Source organism: Clytia hemisphaerica, unplaced genomic scaffold, assembly GCF_902728285.1.
Source record: "Clytia hemisphaerica strain Z4C2 unplaced genomic scaffold, Clytia hemisphaerica genome assembly, whole genome shotgun sequence".
NCBI classification, from domain to species: domain Eukaryota; kingdom Metazoa; phylum Cnidaria; class Hydrozoa; order Leptothecata; family Clytiidae; genus Clytia; species Clytia hemisphaerica.
In genome coordinates, this window is record NW_027103892.1 from 413,040 (window position 1) to 429,882 (window position 16,843).

At 35.7% G+C, this 16,843-nt stretch overlaps 2 protein-coding genes across 3 annotated transcripts; one reads left to right on the forward strand and one right to left on the reverse strand.

The window, feature by feature from the left end:
• The first annotated feature begins 1,370 nt into the window (after positions 1-1,370).
• Positions 1,371-7,887, forward strand: LOC136808692 (uncharacterized). Its single transcript, XM_067065234.1, has 5 exons — positions 1,371-3,038; positions 3,846-3,972; positions 4,158-4,294; positions 5,037-5,214; positions 5,650-7,887. Exons 1-5 carry the CDS (start codon positions 1,743-1,745, stop codon positions 5,904-5,906), a joined length of 1,995 nt encoding a protein of 664 aa, XP_066921335.1. The 5' UTR covers positions 1,371-1,742; the 3' UTR covers positions 5,907-7,887.
• Positions 7,888-12,355: 4,468 nt separating this feature from the next.
• LOC136808698 (neuromedin-U receptor 2-like) lies at positions 12,356-15,143 on the reverse strand. 2 transcript variants are annotated; one of them, XM_067065241.1, is made up of 3 exons: positions 14,934-15,143; positions 14,350-14,551; positions 12,356-13,780 (listed from the first exon to the last, which is right to left on the reverse strand). In XM_067065241.1, exons 1-3 carry the CDS (start codon positions 15,081-15,083, stop codon positions 13,533-13,535), a joined length of 600 nt encoding a protein of 199 aa, XP_066921342.1. In that variant the 5' UTR covers positions 15,084-15,143; the 3' UTR covers positions 12,356-13,532. The 2 variants fall into 2 exon arrangements, with proteins under 2 accessions (XP_066921342.1, XP_066921341.1); XM_067065240.1 differs by having other exon boundaries at positions 12,520-13,780; positions 14,254-14,551.
• Positions 15,144-16,843: the final 1,700 nt, after the last annotated feature.

A 16,843-nucleotide genomic window follows, 5' to 3' on the forward strand; every position in this document is an offset into this window, starting at 1 on the left:
AACTAATATCCTGCATCTCACTGCATTACATCATGTGTATCTTCCTTTCATTACTGAAAAGCTCTGCAGATGGAGACAAGCATGGTCCACACATCGCTTAAGAACAGTAAACTCAACTCCACAGCGACTTTGGGTGACTGCTCAAATGACCAATCCTATTGACATTGATCCTCCTGTTGTTGACGAATTTTATGGAGCTGAAGATAACGTAGTTTTGAATGAAGAAGAACAAGGAGACACTAGACCAATATTTGAATTTGATGGTTTATCTTTGAGTGAGGAATGCTTAGTAGAACTTGAAAACATGTCACTTGATCAAAGAGAGGATTGTGGAATAAGTCAATACTACGAAGCTGTTCGGATCATTGCACAGTTTCATCAAATTAACTGATCAATTTGATTATGTTAAAAAACTTCAATACAATGTGGTATACCATCATTCTTCTAATTTATTTGATGGCAAAACACACTTTTTGGTACTTTTTATTTTTTTTTTCTTTCTTTTCCAGCTCCTTGAAAACCTTTTCTCTCATTTGATCATAAAGTTTTTCTTTCATAGATTTAAAAGTTAATCTCATGGTTGATCGAAATTTGATTTACGTTTTTGTTTACGTTAATTTGAAATTTCCCGCTGTTTTGTAATTTCCCGCTGTTTTGTAATTTCCCTCTGTTTTTTAATCGAATTTTTTGACGTTCGATTTTCGAATGCGTTCTATAGAGAAACAAAACCAAAACAAAACAAAACAAAACAAAAAAACTCTCAGCTCAGTAAGTAAAGAAGAAACATAATCATAATCAGATGATGGAAGATTCAATTTGATTGATTAGAATATATTATGCAGTTTTTATGCCTGGTGCTTCTTGAGCTATGTATAAGAGTTATTCAGTATAATTGAAATCTTTTAATGCTTCATGATGAGTCGCCTTATTTCAATCTTAACCATATGAGATTAACCAGGAATCCCATGCTTGATTTCGTGAAATTCTTCAAAGATTTTCAGGTGCCACTACATTCACTATTATTAGATGATTTTTGATAACCTTGCACCAATGGTTGTCTGCATCAGTTTTTAGAATTAGGTTCCAGAAAAAAATAAATGACTAAAACGTAAAAGACAAGGTTTAGAAAAGCTCCTTTCTTCTTTATCAGTGAATAAAAAAATAAGTAGGTTTAATTAAAAAAAAAAATTGAGGCAGGCAACCTTTGGTTGGCAACGTACTGTAATATTATTTAACTTAAGATATTTCTTAAAGTCAAAGACTACTCTTATATGTTTGACGTTTTTAAGTTTGACAAAATTGTAGACAATGAGCTCCCAGGTCTCTATAAACTATATTGTGATTATTTCCAGGAACGAAATATAAAAATTTATGCTAATGGAATTTTTATATTATCATTTTTTGGTTTTGGTAAAATTAGGGTCAGTCAGGTCAACAGAACAACAAATTCAATTTGTCTCACCTACCTTAAGTGGATAAATTTTCGCGTGGACTTTTTTTCACGAATCGAAAATCGAAAATTTTCGCGTGGACTAAATTTCGCGAATCAGCCTCTTTTTCACCTAATTTCTTTCATTTTCCTAGGGGTTTTGGCAAAAATCATAATTTTAAATTTTTCGCGTGGACAAAATTTCGCGAAAATGGCCAAAATACGCGAAAATCGCGAAAATTAATCCACGCGAAAATTTATCCACTTAAGGTAATATATATAATTATTGCTTTTTTTAGACAAACAAATAAAAATGGAAGAAGCTTTGGCCAAAGTAGGTTTGGCACATCTAGTACAAAAGTTCAAAGATGAAAAGGTCGATGCTAATGTCATAACTTCGGCTTCTCATGAAGACCTTAAACACCTTGGTGTTAAAAAGCTTGGGGATCGAGTTAAATTGAAAGAACTCTGTAAAAACACTACAATGTCCAGGATAAGACAAGAACGGCGAGATCTTTTTGCCCCATATCCAAGTGCAACCACTAGAAACAAAAAGCAACAAAAAGATAAGAAAGCACCAAAGAAAAGGACTTGGTCGGCCCAGTTTTTTTGTCTGGCCGACAAGTTTTCTACAAGCATACCTTGTCCAACCGAAAGAGTTACCCTTCTGAATGCTGGGTTAGGATTGAAAAGAATTAAACTTGATATTGAGCAGCATGATGAAACTATTATTTACCAAGCTATTATGTCTGAGGAGAAAGACAATGATGGGCAGACTATTGGTTTTCCAGCATTAAAGGCTGCAGGTGGTTTTCAACCAATGAAGGTGGAACCAAACTCTAAAACGTTGGTTAACTTGAATTGTCCTTTAAATGTCCGATCTTTAAAGTTGTGTATTGGGCAAGGGAAAATCTTTTTGAGGCCAATACAGAAATCTCTTTCGGTGATACCATTAAAGAATGATGAAAAAGTTTCCATTCTGAAAGAGAAATGTTTTGAATGCGGTCAGGAGTTTTCCCTTCAAGATTTAACATTCCATGTTGAATCTTGTGGCAAAGATATGGACACTGATGAAGAACTTCCTCCTTTTTATCGTGAAGTTGGTTCAGAAGATGACAACCGAAATAGAAATGATGAAGATAAGGAAAATGAAAACAATGAAAATGAGAATAACGAAAATGAAAACAATGAAAATGAGAATAACGGAAATGAAACTGAGGAAAATCAAAATCATGAATCTACTGTTGGAAACCGAAATGATAGTGCCTTCAACATTACTGTGGAATATGTGGGTCAAGATGACATCATAAGTCAGGAACATGACGACTTTAAAAAAATCCAAGAGGATTTTGACATCATTGAATCTGTTAACAAAATTTTAAATCATGGCTTCGCTAACAATAATAATAGCCCAGTGGAACTACTAAGAGTGATGCAAGAGCATCTTGTTCTTGGGCGGAGCTTAGAAGTTCGTGATGTTTCGGTTGCTGAGGAAGGTCCTGTCAACTTTATAATGGTTGACCGTGCCAATTTACTTGTAACAGGCTTCGATGAAATCAGCCAGCTTGATTTCAAGTTTATGTGCCTGCGTGTCCAATTTTATTGTGAGGTTAGTATAATTTATGAAAAAATATGCCATAAGTTTTTTGATTTTCATCCCTGTTATTTAAAGTACATAACATCAATAAATCTACTTGCGAAATGGAAATTGTTAAAGTGCAGATGTGTTTCTAGTTAATCAAAAACTTGCAAAGCTCCTTTTTTTGTGAGAAGAAAAATATTATTTGATAAATTTATGGGCTGCAAAAGTTAATTTAATTATTGAGATGATTAAATTTTGTGAGTTTGCCTGTTTTTATGGAACACTGTACTTTAATGGGATAAAGTTTTGTGGATTTTGGCCCAATCCACAAAATTATGTCCCCAAGAAAATCCAGAAAGGGGTCATCCACAAAAATCCCAGCAATAAAATTAAAAAATGTCCGATCTGCGAAATTTTGAGATTTTCTATAATTAACGACTTTTCTTATCCGCAAAATTTAATCCCTGGGAAATTTTATATAAGTAGGTAAGTACTGCCATAAGAGCTCATTTTGCGAAGATTTCATTTTGTGAGAATGGCTAAAAATTGCTAAAAACTAATTACTGTTTAATTATTGTAAAATTAGACAGTCAGCACTAAAAAAAATTGTGGACTAAGATTTTTGGACTTCAGCTTCAGGGACGCAAAGAGAACATGTTCTTGATGGTCTCCTAAAGCCTCACTCTGAGGTCTTTTAGAAGAGACTATTGGGTGGTTATTGCAATTAGATATCCCAAGTAGATCAACATGTTCCTGTTTAGAATATTGACCCTGTTATACAGGTTGACTTTTCAAGGTGTCGTTTTTAAACATAATTTTTTTTTGAATACTTAGAGAGCAGAGGATTCAGGAGGACCAAGGAAAGATTTCTTCAATCAAATGGTCCGGGAAATCAAAGAGGAATTCTTTGATAAGGAAGCATTGCCAATCAACAAATACTATAATGCTGGCACAGTTATGGGTAAGCTCAAATACACTAATTACAATAGAGAATATTTTGGCCATAACTTAAGTAAGACTATAGACATGTATTGTTTTTGTCAATTTCTATATTTTGTAATTTGGAAACTTGGAAAACTAAGAACATACTGCTCAATAGCCCTAATTATAATCACCTAATTTATAACATCTTTATATTTGATTTAGGTTTAAGTATGTTACAGAATGGTCCTTTCCCTCGTTTTTTGAAAGAAGATGAAATTAAGGAAATATTCACAAAAGAAAAACCAGAACTTAAATACTTGCACATAAGACAAGCATTTAAAGATCTTGGAATTTTACAGGTAATTTTTTTCCATATTCTAATTGGTTTATAAAATTGTTGGCTTTAGGTCTACTTCTCTTTGTTTGCTTTGTGAAAAATAATCAAAGAATGCACCCCCCCCCTGAGCTTAGGGGGGGGCTAAATCATTTTTGCTTGGTTGGGGGCTGACTTTTTTCAAAAATACTGGGGGCTAGCTTTCTAGGGGGGGCTAAGTTTTAGTTAATTGAACTGGGGGCTGGGTTTATAATTTTATGTTTTCAACGAATTCGAAAAATCAGCTTTGCAAAGTTTGATATTTGTTAATAGGAAAACCTTATTTAGATGACCTTTATTTCTTAAGAACTCTCATGTCAAGCACAATTTTTTTGAGTTTCCGTTTCATGAAGGTGGGGGCTACATTCTCAAAATTTAGCTGGGGGCTTTTTTCATTAGCCCCCCCCCTGAAAATTACTGGGGGCTGGACCCCTCTGCACACTATGCTAACTTGCTGTCTTCTGCTAGTATGGATTGTGCAACCAGATGCAACTTGTTGTGAGAATTAATGCAGTAAATAGTCTTGGTTCAATTGTCTGTAATGGTTGATTGTGATTTTGTTGTGATCTGTATTTTCTTTAATTTGATCATTGCAGCTATAATAAGCCCTAATGAGACTTTGACTATATATCTTGTACTATATGCCATAAAAATATACTTATTGATTGCATGAAAACTTCTCATATCTCATATTTTTCATTCCATTGATTCTTCCAATCTTGTTCCAGGTTTTCCAACATTTTCCGATGATGCTTCATCTTTTAAGACCATCGCCACAATACAATCTAACATTCCGGAAAGTAGTCGAACTTCTTCAACCTCTCTGGGAAGAAGAAGGTTCAAATGCAAAAATGCGACAGAAGAAATTGTATGCAATTTTCCTCAAATATTTGAGGCTGGTGCATGGTAAGTTTTCTATTTTCAACATTACTCTTCGCTATGTTGTTAATGTTGAGCAATAAATAATGGAATGTGGTCTGTGACTGAAAAATTTTGTAACAGCTACCCAATTTTCATAAGGACCCATTTAATAAGAGTTCTCAAATACGTAAAAATACATCCAAAATATTTTGTGACTTTAATTAACTTAAAGGTACTAATTTTCGCTATATTAATTTTCGCGCATCAAGAAAAAATATTTTTAGCGCATAACAATTTTCACGCACCAGCCAGTTGTCTGCAAATTATCGGTATTAAATTTCGCTCATTTTTGGGCCTTTGCGCGAAATTGCGCGAAAATTAGCACGCATGAAAATAAGTACCTTTAAGGTATCCGACTTTTCTTTTGCTAAACTTATCTAATATACATATTTATCTCTTTACCATTCAACACAATTAAAGGTGGTAAACGATCTGTTGTATTAGCAGACATCTTACGATTCACTACTGGTTCTGAAGAGGAACCTCTCCTGGGATATGGAATTCATCCCACACTGAAGATTTTGCCTGTTTTGAGTAGCTTTCTTCCCACTTCGAACACTTGCATTAACCAGTTGCAGCTATACACAGAGACAATGACCATTCCTCTGCTAAAAGAGAACGAACTATTTTCCAAGTTTGACGTGTCCTTCTTGCATCGGGAGTTTGGATTGGCTTGAAGTTGACTAATGACTGATTTTAGTTTTGATTTTACTTCTTCCAATCGGTTACCTTATATTAGTGGATGTAGATTAATTTCAATCAAGTTTAAGGGTTCCAGTCAGGGAAAACCTGGAAGATGGATTGTTTTTCGGAAGATTTGGTCTCAAGCCCTTGTAAGTGATGCAAAAGGACGTGTCAAACTTGAAAAACAGTTCTTCCTCTTTTGGCTGGGGGATAGTAAACAATCTATAAAAGACCTATATAAATTATTAAATTTTTCTAGGGAATTTGGGCAAAAATCATGAAATAAAACATTTTACAAGAATTTAATTTTGCAAAATTGGAAAAAAATTCTCAAAACCACAAAAATTAATCCATTTAAGGGCTCTGACCATGACTTTTCGTCAGTTTTTGACTCATAATCTTCAGTCATAACTTTTCACGCATTTGAAGAGAAAAATTTTCTGCAAAAGTTTAAGTAGCACAACTATTTGTAAGTACTTTAGAAAAGATACGTCGGAAAAAGCTCTCTTCCCCATCAAGATTAAGCATTTTTGTGAAAAGTACATGATTAACATCTTTATCACGTCTTTTTAAGGTTCATGCTTCATTGATTTCTTAATTACTCATGATTATATTTTATTAATTAAAAAATATTTTTCAAAAGCAGTCTGTTCCTAAATACGTCAAGAAGGTGAAAACAAAAGGTTTCATCTTCAAATTTAAAACTGATTTTTCACTATGGTCAGCGCCTTTAAGTTAAACAGTTTTAAAATTTTCTAAAAAGTCAACTATTGTCCCACTGGCTTTGGTCAAAGAATGTTTCGAAGCAATTAAAATATATAATTGAAACCATCAGCCGGCAGCCCTTCTACAAATGTTTCATTATTGGAAGAAATACAATGTTGATCTAGAAAACAAGTTTTATACTAATTTTAACTGTTACACGTTTTTTGTCTTAAATTCCTTAACTTAGGTTCACTTTTGGTCTGGGTCTTGAAAGGTCTCATTTTATCTTAAAGTTTGTATTTTTATCCAAGACTTGTTTTTATCTTATTACATGTGTTTTTATCTAGAGTTAGTATTTTATCTACTCCATATATTTTTATCTCATACAGGTTGATATTTTTCTTGTGCATGCACATTTTTATCTGAGAGTTAGTTGTGTATTTTTCATGTACATGCATTTTTATCTTAGAGTTGTGTATTTTTCATGTGCATGCACATTTTTATCTGAGAGTTGTGTATTTTTCATGTGCATGCACATTTTTATCTGAGAGTTGTGTATTTTTCATATATATACGTGAAGTTTTATCTTAGAGTCTTTATTTACCTTAATGGGGTCATTTTCGCGAATATTTCTTTTCGCGAATTTGCCTGCTTTTAACCTTATTTCGGCAAAAAGCATTAATCAAAAATTTGCGAAAATTAATCCCATTATGGTATCATAATATACATGTAATTATCTTAGGGTTTATATCTATCTTTTGTATGCATTTTATCACAGATTCTGCATTTTATATCTAATGCATATATTTTTTATCTACCTAATAATTTAATACGATAGTATTTTCTTGATTCATTAGATCAAGTAATCCGATTTTTTTGTAATTCCCCACTTCAATAGTCGTAATTAATTCAATAATAAATAGACCGAAGTTTATTCTGAAAAGAACGAATTAAAAATATTCAAAATTAACGCTAATGCAGGCTAATGCCATAATACCGCATAATGTATATCGATTTTCAGGGGTTTATTTGCATCAATTAATTAAGTAATTTCAATTTCGCATTATTTTATTTTGGTAGTATTTTTATCTTTATCTTATTTATGCTTGTTGTAGTTAATGTGTCGGAACGGCAGAACATTTTTAGTTACCGTACATCATTAGTTTTCATTTTGTTATAAAACAGAAGCTCCATTTCAGTAACTTGTAAACTTATTCAAACTTTACATTTAATTGTCGGTTGAGAAATAAATTTCACCTTGTTGTGTTATGATTTAATAGCTTTATTTAATTATAAACCTTGATGATTGAAAAATTAAAATTTTTGGCAAACTTTGGGGAATATCTCAAAATCACACATTTCACGGATTTTGAGTTTTAATGAAAGTCCCGCCCATAATTCTATCGAAACTTGAATAGCCGAGTCGTTCATGAAAAAAAAATTTCGTTTTCTTTCTATTATTTTGCTTCTTGGTCAAAATTCTGTTAAATTAATTTTGTCATACTGCGCATCAAAGCCTGGGGGACAAGGTTGCGTGGCCAGCTAGAGTGTGTTGAGTGAGGAGGACGGGACTAACTGTGGTGAAATTTTAGATTGTACCTCCTCTAACTAAGGTAAACTAGTAAATATATTTTGCAAATATATATCTAGGTTCGTCACACGCCTTTTAACTTTTGATATGGCTCGAAAACATAGCTAGTGTCCAGGGCATTCTCTTCTTTTTGAAGACAAATCCCGGGGGGGGGGGCTCGATCTCGAAACTACACCGTATGTTCGGACAGAAATCGGGGTTTCAAAATCCGATCCCTACAGTGCACTGCAAAATTTGCTGAAAACCGACCCTGTCTGACAGTGCATTTTTCGGCCGTTTTCCCCCAAGTTTTAGCAAAGATTTTAAAATTTTCTCAAATTACCTACCCCTGCCTTACAGTGCACCTGGGCGTACCTAGGCTTTGTCAGAACCTCGAAAAACCTACCCTTAAGCGCCGCACGTCCGGTAGGTCATTTACCTTGAGTGCCCCCCCCCCCGGGGGAAAGTGTAGATATGATACCTGGAACGAGGTTGCGCGAAAAGAACCAACCATCAGTACAGCAGTTTTCGCGCCAAAAAATGAACTGCAGAACTTTACTTTGTGGAGCTGATAATTTGCAGAATGAATAAAATCCCTAACTGATAATTTGCCGAACAAAAAGCGCATGTAAAGAGCGTACCAAAAGAGCGAACTGAAAGAATGCGAACTAAAAGAGCGAACAAAAAGAGCAAACTAAAAGAGCGAACTAAAAGAGCGAAAGTAAAGAGCGAACTAAAAGAGCGAATTCAAAGAGCGAACTAAACGAGCGAACAAAAAGAGTGAACAAAAAGAGCAAACTAAAAGAGCGAACTAAAAGAGCGAAAGTAAAGAGCGAAAGAAAAGAGCGAATTAAAAGAGCGAATAAAAGAGCGAACTGAATGCGTTCAGCGAACGGAAAGGGCGAATAAAAGAGCGCATCAAAAGAGCGAATGAAAAGAGCGAATGAGCGAATGAAAAGAGCGCATGAGCGAATGAAAAGAGCGAATAAGCGAATGAAAAGAGCGAATGAGCGAATGAAAAGAGCGAATGAGCGAATGAAAAGAGCGAATGAGCGAATGAAAAGAGCGAATGAGCGAATGAAAAGAGCGAATGAGCGAATGAAAAGAGCGAATGAGCGAATGAAAAGAGCGAACAAAAGAGCGAACCGAAAGAGTTCAGCGAACTAAAAGAGCGAATATCATGAAAAAAGAGCGTACAAAAAGAGCACTTATGGCAGCTATGGCGTTCCATACATTTTACTAATTATAATGTTCCCATAGGGGCATAGCCTTTTTGTGGCTATCTTACTGTGATTTCTTGTTTTTTTTTCCGTATTTGCTTGTTCAATAATTTAACAAGTATTTTCGTTTTATTTTCTCTTTCCTACATCTTTCCATTCAGGCTATTTGCATATGAATATCACATCAAATTTTGAGCTTTACTTCGAAACAGATTCTTTTTTTTATAAGAACAACCCATGTAAGAACTTAAGCGTTCCAATGAAGAAAAAAAGGTCAATAATTTTTAACAATCCAATCTCAAACAATCATGACCGAATTGAATTTCAAACCAGTCTGAGAGGAAACCACAAGAAGCGATTTGGCGTACAGAATACACAGCACAAAAGACGATCTGTAAAACAGGAGCAAACTTGGATACAGTGATATGAAGGAGAGTGCACTACTTGTTCTTTATACCTTATATGGAAACTAATTATTACTCTCCTTGGATCAGAAACAATCTCACCCTGCAACACATCATCACACCCGGTTCTACAATATATGTAGTTCTATCAATTGGTTGAAATCTACAATATATGTAGTTTCTGATAGCACATAATCTACATATTCTGTAGTTTCTAGAATTTCTACCTATTTTGTAGAACCGGAAAAGATGGAGTATTGCTCCACATATAGGTCTATATTGTACAAACCACAATGAGTTATTTAGCGTTCTTAGTATATAAAGGATGAATCGCGGCGGTTCAGTCACTTTTTGGTTGGGGTTGTGGATGGCGTAATCGCATTGAAATGACTATCTAGTCAGTTAGGGTCAGGGTTGGAGCTTGAATTTAATTCGAGCACGCACATAGTTAAAATCATTGACACTTCTACTTATTTGGTAGATTCTGGAGTGACTTTGGCCTGTTTTAAAACATTACGTCACTATTAGAATCTTCTAGGATATACATATTATGTAGATTTTGAAATCTACATATTATGTAGTTTCTGATAATACAGAATCTATACATTTTGTAGATTCCAGAATTTACAGAACTACATATTTTGTAGAATCGGGTTGTGATACTGGCCTGATCTCACTTATCTGATCATTGCCGTGGTAGAAATAAACCTTGTGATTGGCTGGAAAACTAATCTCCAAGCAGATTCCAAATTTCACCTCGCTCTTTAAATAGCGAGGTTACGTTAAGTGGACGACGGTGAGATGCAAACGAGAACGGTCAAACAGCCAAGTGAGTGTCGTAGATTTTGCGGGGCAACGGTCGCGGGTCCTCAATCTGCCGTCCTCGATCGACTTATCTCGCTTAACTTAACCTCGCTAATATCCCAGTGCCGACCCTAGACTAGCAGGCTAGTCGTGTTATTCAAAAAATAATCCAGGCTAAAAGTCAGAAAAGTAACCTGTTTTTTTTGTTAATCGGCGCGCGGACTCTATCTTCGCGATATTTTTTCTGAGTTATAAACATAAATTATTAAAATATTCTATGCCGACCCCAGTGCTCCATCAAGCATATATCTCGCTGCTAAGACTTGCTATCAGATTAGTTCTGAACTACGCGAGTAGAAACAAACCAATATGATTCTCTCATGCGTTTACTCAAACCACGACAAAATCAAACTCACTGAAAGCAAATATCTTCCTTCATACTACTTCCATTGATTGTAATCTCTATTTATATGGTTTCCTCTTATCATATAGTGCATTGTATCCTCGTATGGATTAAGTGTATTGCTATTGATAATTATGCTAATAATGCACTTATGAAAAAAATGACAAAGACTCATCGCGTGTAAAAGAATGGGGGATTGGTGAGCAATATTCTGTTAAGTTTACGTTTTTATATTCTTGGCCACGGAATGTCACGTGTCTTCTAAAAATCGTCTAACAATAAGTGATATCGAGTCTCCCTAACCTTCGGTGACGTCAGAGAAGACAGATGAGGGTTTCCTGGCTAGTTGACCATTGAAATGGACAATAAATTCCATGTTTTTAAAACCAGGGGGTGAAAGGTGTCTATCACCCCCTGTTAAAACTTCCGCTCTCCATCCCCAAACTTCAATGGGTTTTTCCCTGCAATAGCAAACTATTTATAAAATGAATAAATAGGAGCTGTCTTATCGTTTAAATAAAACTGAAAAGGTCGTTTTTACACCAACCTTCTCTTCGGCTATTAAAAAATCAATTAGACCCTATTATCACCCCCTCCCTCAAATAAGCTCTGAGTAGAATACGATACCCAGCACCCTCGGCCCCAAGGGTCCTCAAGGACCGAAGGATAATGTGAAATACTGTTGGACGTTAATCCGTCATGAGAATCATCAATAGTATCAGTTGAGTATTCTATGCCCTGGGTGCGAAAACACGACAAAAGATTTTCAAAAGTGATTCGCGCCTAAACAACCATGTACTATGTACTAAAGCACTTCTTAATCATCCTTGGATTAGTCCATGATTAGCCTGAAAATAAGTTTTTCCATCGTGTTGCTGAATCAGCCCACTAGAATATTTAATGCAATAGAACTAAGTCATGAAAATGCTAAAAGCGGAAGAAGATTTTAGTTAATTGCTCAATTTAAATGGAATTTCTTTTTAATTAAGTACCGTCTTTAATGAGGATTTCAGAGCTATTTTTTTGCAAAATGTTCCTCCTTCGACTCCCACGCTATTACTTTTAACCCATAAGGTATCACTGACAAATTTGAAAAATTGCAAGATAATCTTTATTTATCAGTATTTTTTTACTGGGCGGACACACTTCAACAAGATACCCATCATATACGGACCGTTATACGGAACGTTCTTTCAACGTTCTTTCAACGTCCAAACAACGCTCCGCGCCTGCTGAGTAATCCGTGCTGATCATTAAATTAATCAGTAAACGAATCGTTTATTAAGTTTGAGTTTAGTCGCAATGGCAGTGTCGTAGGAAGCATTTTATTTTTTTTGGGGGGGGGCAAATCTCAGCGACACCGCGAGGGCCAACCATGGTTTGGCCGGAGGGGGCGATTTTGAAAATTTAAATCTCTAGTTTTAGAACGCATTAGAAATAGCTTACTAGTTGTGTGATATGGGATGAGAAAAATATTATTAAATTCAGTTTTCAGTTTTTGCATGAGTTCCAATTTCTATTTAATCCTGCATAGTATTAATAGTGTGGTTCTTGTAGTTAATGAGTTAATTTTCCCTGATTGAATATGCTGTATCAATAGTTATTTTACTATTCAAAGTCGCTTTACTGTTCGACCGTTTATCCAGCTGTTCTTGTTGTGGAAAGAACCTCCTATAGAACCCAATTAGCGTTGATTTGAGATCTGCCCTGAATGAGCGTCCTGAGAACGAGTATAAGAAGAAGTTGACTGCATTGTTTGAATACCAAAGTTTCTGGCAGATCTGGTACTTCAGTGCGTATACAGCTCTCTGGTAAGCTGTCATGTGTTCATCATGGTTTATGTTGTAGAATCTGAGCACCAGGAGAGGTGACACTAATACCACGAAGGCGCTGGAGACGAGGAGTTAGGAGATGGTTAAACCGAAATGGAACATCCTGTTACCAGATGGTTTGGTGTTTTGTGGTGGTTCTATGATCTGCTGGATTGAATCTGATGGTGTGATAGTCTGACTAAATATCCTTGGTAACGATTGTTTTCTAATTATCGAAATGTCTTTTGTGGCAACTTTGCACTGCGGACACGTATCTGAATAAACATTTTGTAATTGAGTTGTGTTAGGCTCTAGAGCGGTTTGATTTGTCTCTTTACTTGGGCCATAATTAGGAAAACCAGTTGTCTTGGAATAACTATTGGTTTTGTATGAAAGGCAAGATAGATTGTCTGTTCTATTATTTGTTAGTTGATCGTCTCTTGCTGCTGTGGTCAAAGTCTCTGGTAATGCTTTGAGATTTTAATGTAGGAAAAGCAGCTGTTATTTTTGATGTGGTCAAAAGGCCGTTTGTAGCCACGACATGAGATTTGGATGTACTCGATTGATGTCTTCTGTCAGCTTTGGCGAAATTACCAAGGTCATCTGTGATAACGGATTGAGATTTTGATGCGCTCGTTTGGTGTCTTCTGTGAGCGTTGGAAAAATTACAATCACGATGCATTCGATACACAATAGATGTGTTCAAAACAACAATAACGATGAAAGGGATAAGTGAAGAAACGGCGATTTCGAACAGTTGATAGTCGAGCACCCATTGGTTTTTATTGCGTATTCCGAAGCCGCATGAAGCCACTCTATTTGTTGGTTGGTAAATGAATTCCATAGGTAATGAAGATTCTTAGCGTAGGCGACTACACCAATTATGCTGATTGTTATCCAAGCGCGAGTTCTCCTTTGATTATTGCGTGTCCAAAACGGAAACCAAACAGCTATAAAAAGGAATGAAAAGTTCATTTGTGTTTAATAAGTTGTTAATTTTTGTATTGCCTTATTCTTCTTGAAAAACAGTGACGTGTACAGAAGATTCTCAATAACTTTGAAGGAGAGTGTTTCTTTGGTTAAAATTCCTAACATGGAGGTCAACACTCTCCGTCTCTCTGTCGAAAAATCTTTGTATCATTTTTGCGGAAATTTGACACATTGCTCCTTTAAAGGTTCAACATTTTCTGTTGGAGCAGGTTAGCGAAGGAAAAAGAATACAAAGAAGTCATTGTCACCCAGGTTCATAAATGCGGAATTCACAACAAAAAGTCGTTTGTTAAAACAAAAGAAGCTTACCTAGAAACCGACCAAAAATGGTTGGCCGTTGCGTTAAACAGAAAAACAAACAAAAAAATCCCTGTTAACAGGTCCCAGCGAAATTCACAACAGAAATTCATTCGTTGCAACAAAAGAATCTTACCAAAGAATTGATCAGCAGTGTGAATGGTTAGCCATTGCATTAACCAGGGGAAAAAAGTTGTCATCAAGTCATCAAGTTCATAAACGTAAAGCTTACCCAGAAATCGATCAAAAGTGAATGCAATCACCACCCAGTGAGAATGGTTAGCCATTGCATTGACCAGGAAGAACATGAAGTGACAATGCAACGGTTTGATGCGATCAGGATAAAAGTTGAACATTATCCAATAGTGTAGAAAACCGATGGTGAGGTTTATGGTGTCGATAACAGACAGGCTTAAGATATAAACAGGAGCTACCTGAAAAAAAGTTTAAACAGAAATGTTTCAGAAAAATACAACCCCATATCTAGCTAAAATTAAGGACTGCATGATGCTCCGTAATAATTTTCGTTCTAGAACAAAGAAGATATTTATTGCAGGGTAGACTAGCAGGCTAGTCGTGTTATTTAAAAAATAATCCAGGCTAATAACCACGGGAAAAGTCAGAAAAATGACCATCACTAACAAAAAATATCATTTTTTGCTAATCGGCGCGCGGACTCTATCTTCGTGATATTCTCTTTCTGAGTTAAAATCATAGATTATTAAAATAGTCTAATTGCAGGGCTACAAGGTCTGTAAAACCCTTCAGCCCCGTGGCTACTTACCTCCGGATGGGTGCTTAGCCCCACTCTATTACCTTATTGCGGTACTTGCGTTTGATGTAGATCAAAAAACCAAGTAAGTTTCCAACACATCCAACCAATACGATAACAGGTGGAAAATAAAGAATGATTACTGCTGCCAATCTGAATTCAGGATATTGAGTATAACTGGAACCGTTTCTCATGTTTTAGTACCCCTAAAGTAAAGAAAAGTTAAAAAGAAGAAGCAAAAAGGGTAGCTTCAGTCCGACAATAAAAAGTAAAAATTGCTCTATGTAGAAACCAGGACAGTATCACTTATTCACTTACCGGAACGGTTAAAAGAAACAAAGTAAAAAAAAGAAGTTTAACATACTATTCCAGCGTTCTGTACTCGGTTGTCTCATGGATCTCTGAGGACGTTTCAGATACAATTTTCTTACGAACTACTCCAGCGTTCGGGTAATAGATACTGTGTTAACAATTCTCCTTAACTACTGCTCTCTATCTATCGATCAATCTATCGATCCGTTCCACGATTGTCTCTTGAATCTCTGAGGACGTTCCATACAATTTTCTTACAAACTACTCCAGCGTTCGGGTAATAGATACTGTGTTAACAATCCTCCTTAACTACTGCTCTCTATCTGTCTATCAATCTATCGATCCGTTCCTCAGTTGTCTCATGAATCGCTGAGGACGTATTATATACAAATTTCTTACGAACTACTCCACCGTTCGGGTGATGGATACTGTGTTAACAATCCTCCTTAACTACTGCTCTCTATCTATCTATCAATCTATCGATCCGTTCCTCAGTTGTCTCATGAATCTCTGAGGAGGTTCCATACAATTTTCTTACGAATTACTCCAGCGTTCGGGTAATAGATACTGTGTTAACAATCCTCCTTAACTACTGCTCTCTATCTATCTATCAATCTATCGATCCGTTCCACGATTGTCTCTTGAATCTCTGAGGACGTTCCATAAGTTCCATGTAAGAACAATTGCGTTGACATTTACATGACTTTCTTTATATGCCCCCCTCTTGGTCACTCAAAATTTCATTAATTTACGCCGAGTGGTGACGGGGCTTAACTGGGGATAAAATTTGAAAGTATAAAATCTAGTTTCTTGCAGGGTAAATGAGTATTTCCAAATTATGTTGGTTAAATCATATACCCTACATCCTGTGCCTAAGTTCAGGAGTTGCCATAAAGCCATTACCGAGTTTATGTATGTGTGTTTTTCAGCGAAGGAGACGGTAAGGTTCTAATTTGACAAGATCCTGACCAGCTGAGGACGACGGTAAATCAACACTTTTACCGTCCTCAATTTTGCGGGTCAGACTTGCGGGTTATTCCAAATTGTTTCAGTCACTCTACCGTCCCCAAAAGTGCAAATACATAAACTCGCTATTATGGTGATAACCGGGAGGGCACATTGCTATACATATGTATACTTAACTGTAGTATATAAATATTACCTTGTATTTCATATTTTTAGCTACAAACTATTTTTATAACATGAACTACAATTAATCTAAGTAGCCTCCGGTCCGCAAGGTCAATGCTTCCCCTGCAATATTATAGTCTATTTTGTACTAGTCTGGAGATCCATACTCTGTTACAAAAATATCACTACCATGTAAGAAATCAAAGAAGTTACTGAAATACAGAGTATGTATGGTATTATTGATACGATTCAAATCATAAAGGAAAACGACCGTTAACTTTTAAAAACAATTCAAAACTCGCGCCACCACTTAAAACAATAGTTCTGTTTGACATCATCACTTTTGTTTATCAAATCATAATAACAATAAAAAATTAACCAATCAGAAACTGCGGACAAAATTGGCATCTTCAATAATCCCTGGCTACTCTGTTATTTACTCTTTTTTTCCGTTTACTCCTTAGTGCTAAGTACGCTAGCTATGTACAAACCGAGGGGACAGGTTTCCTAG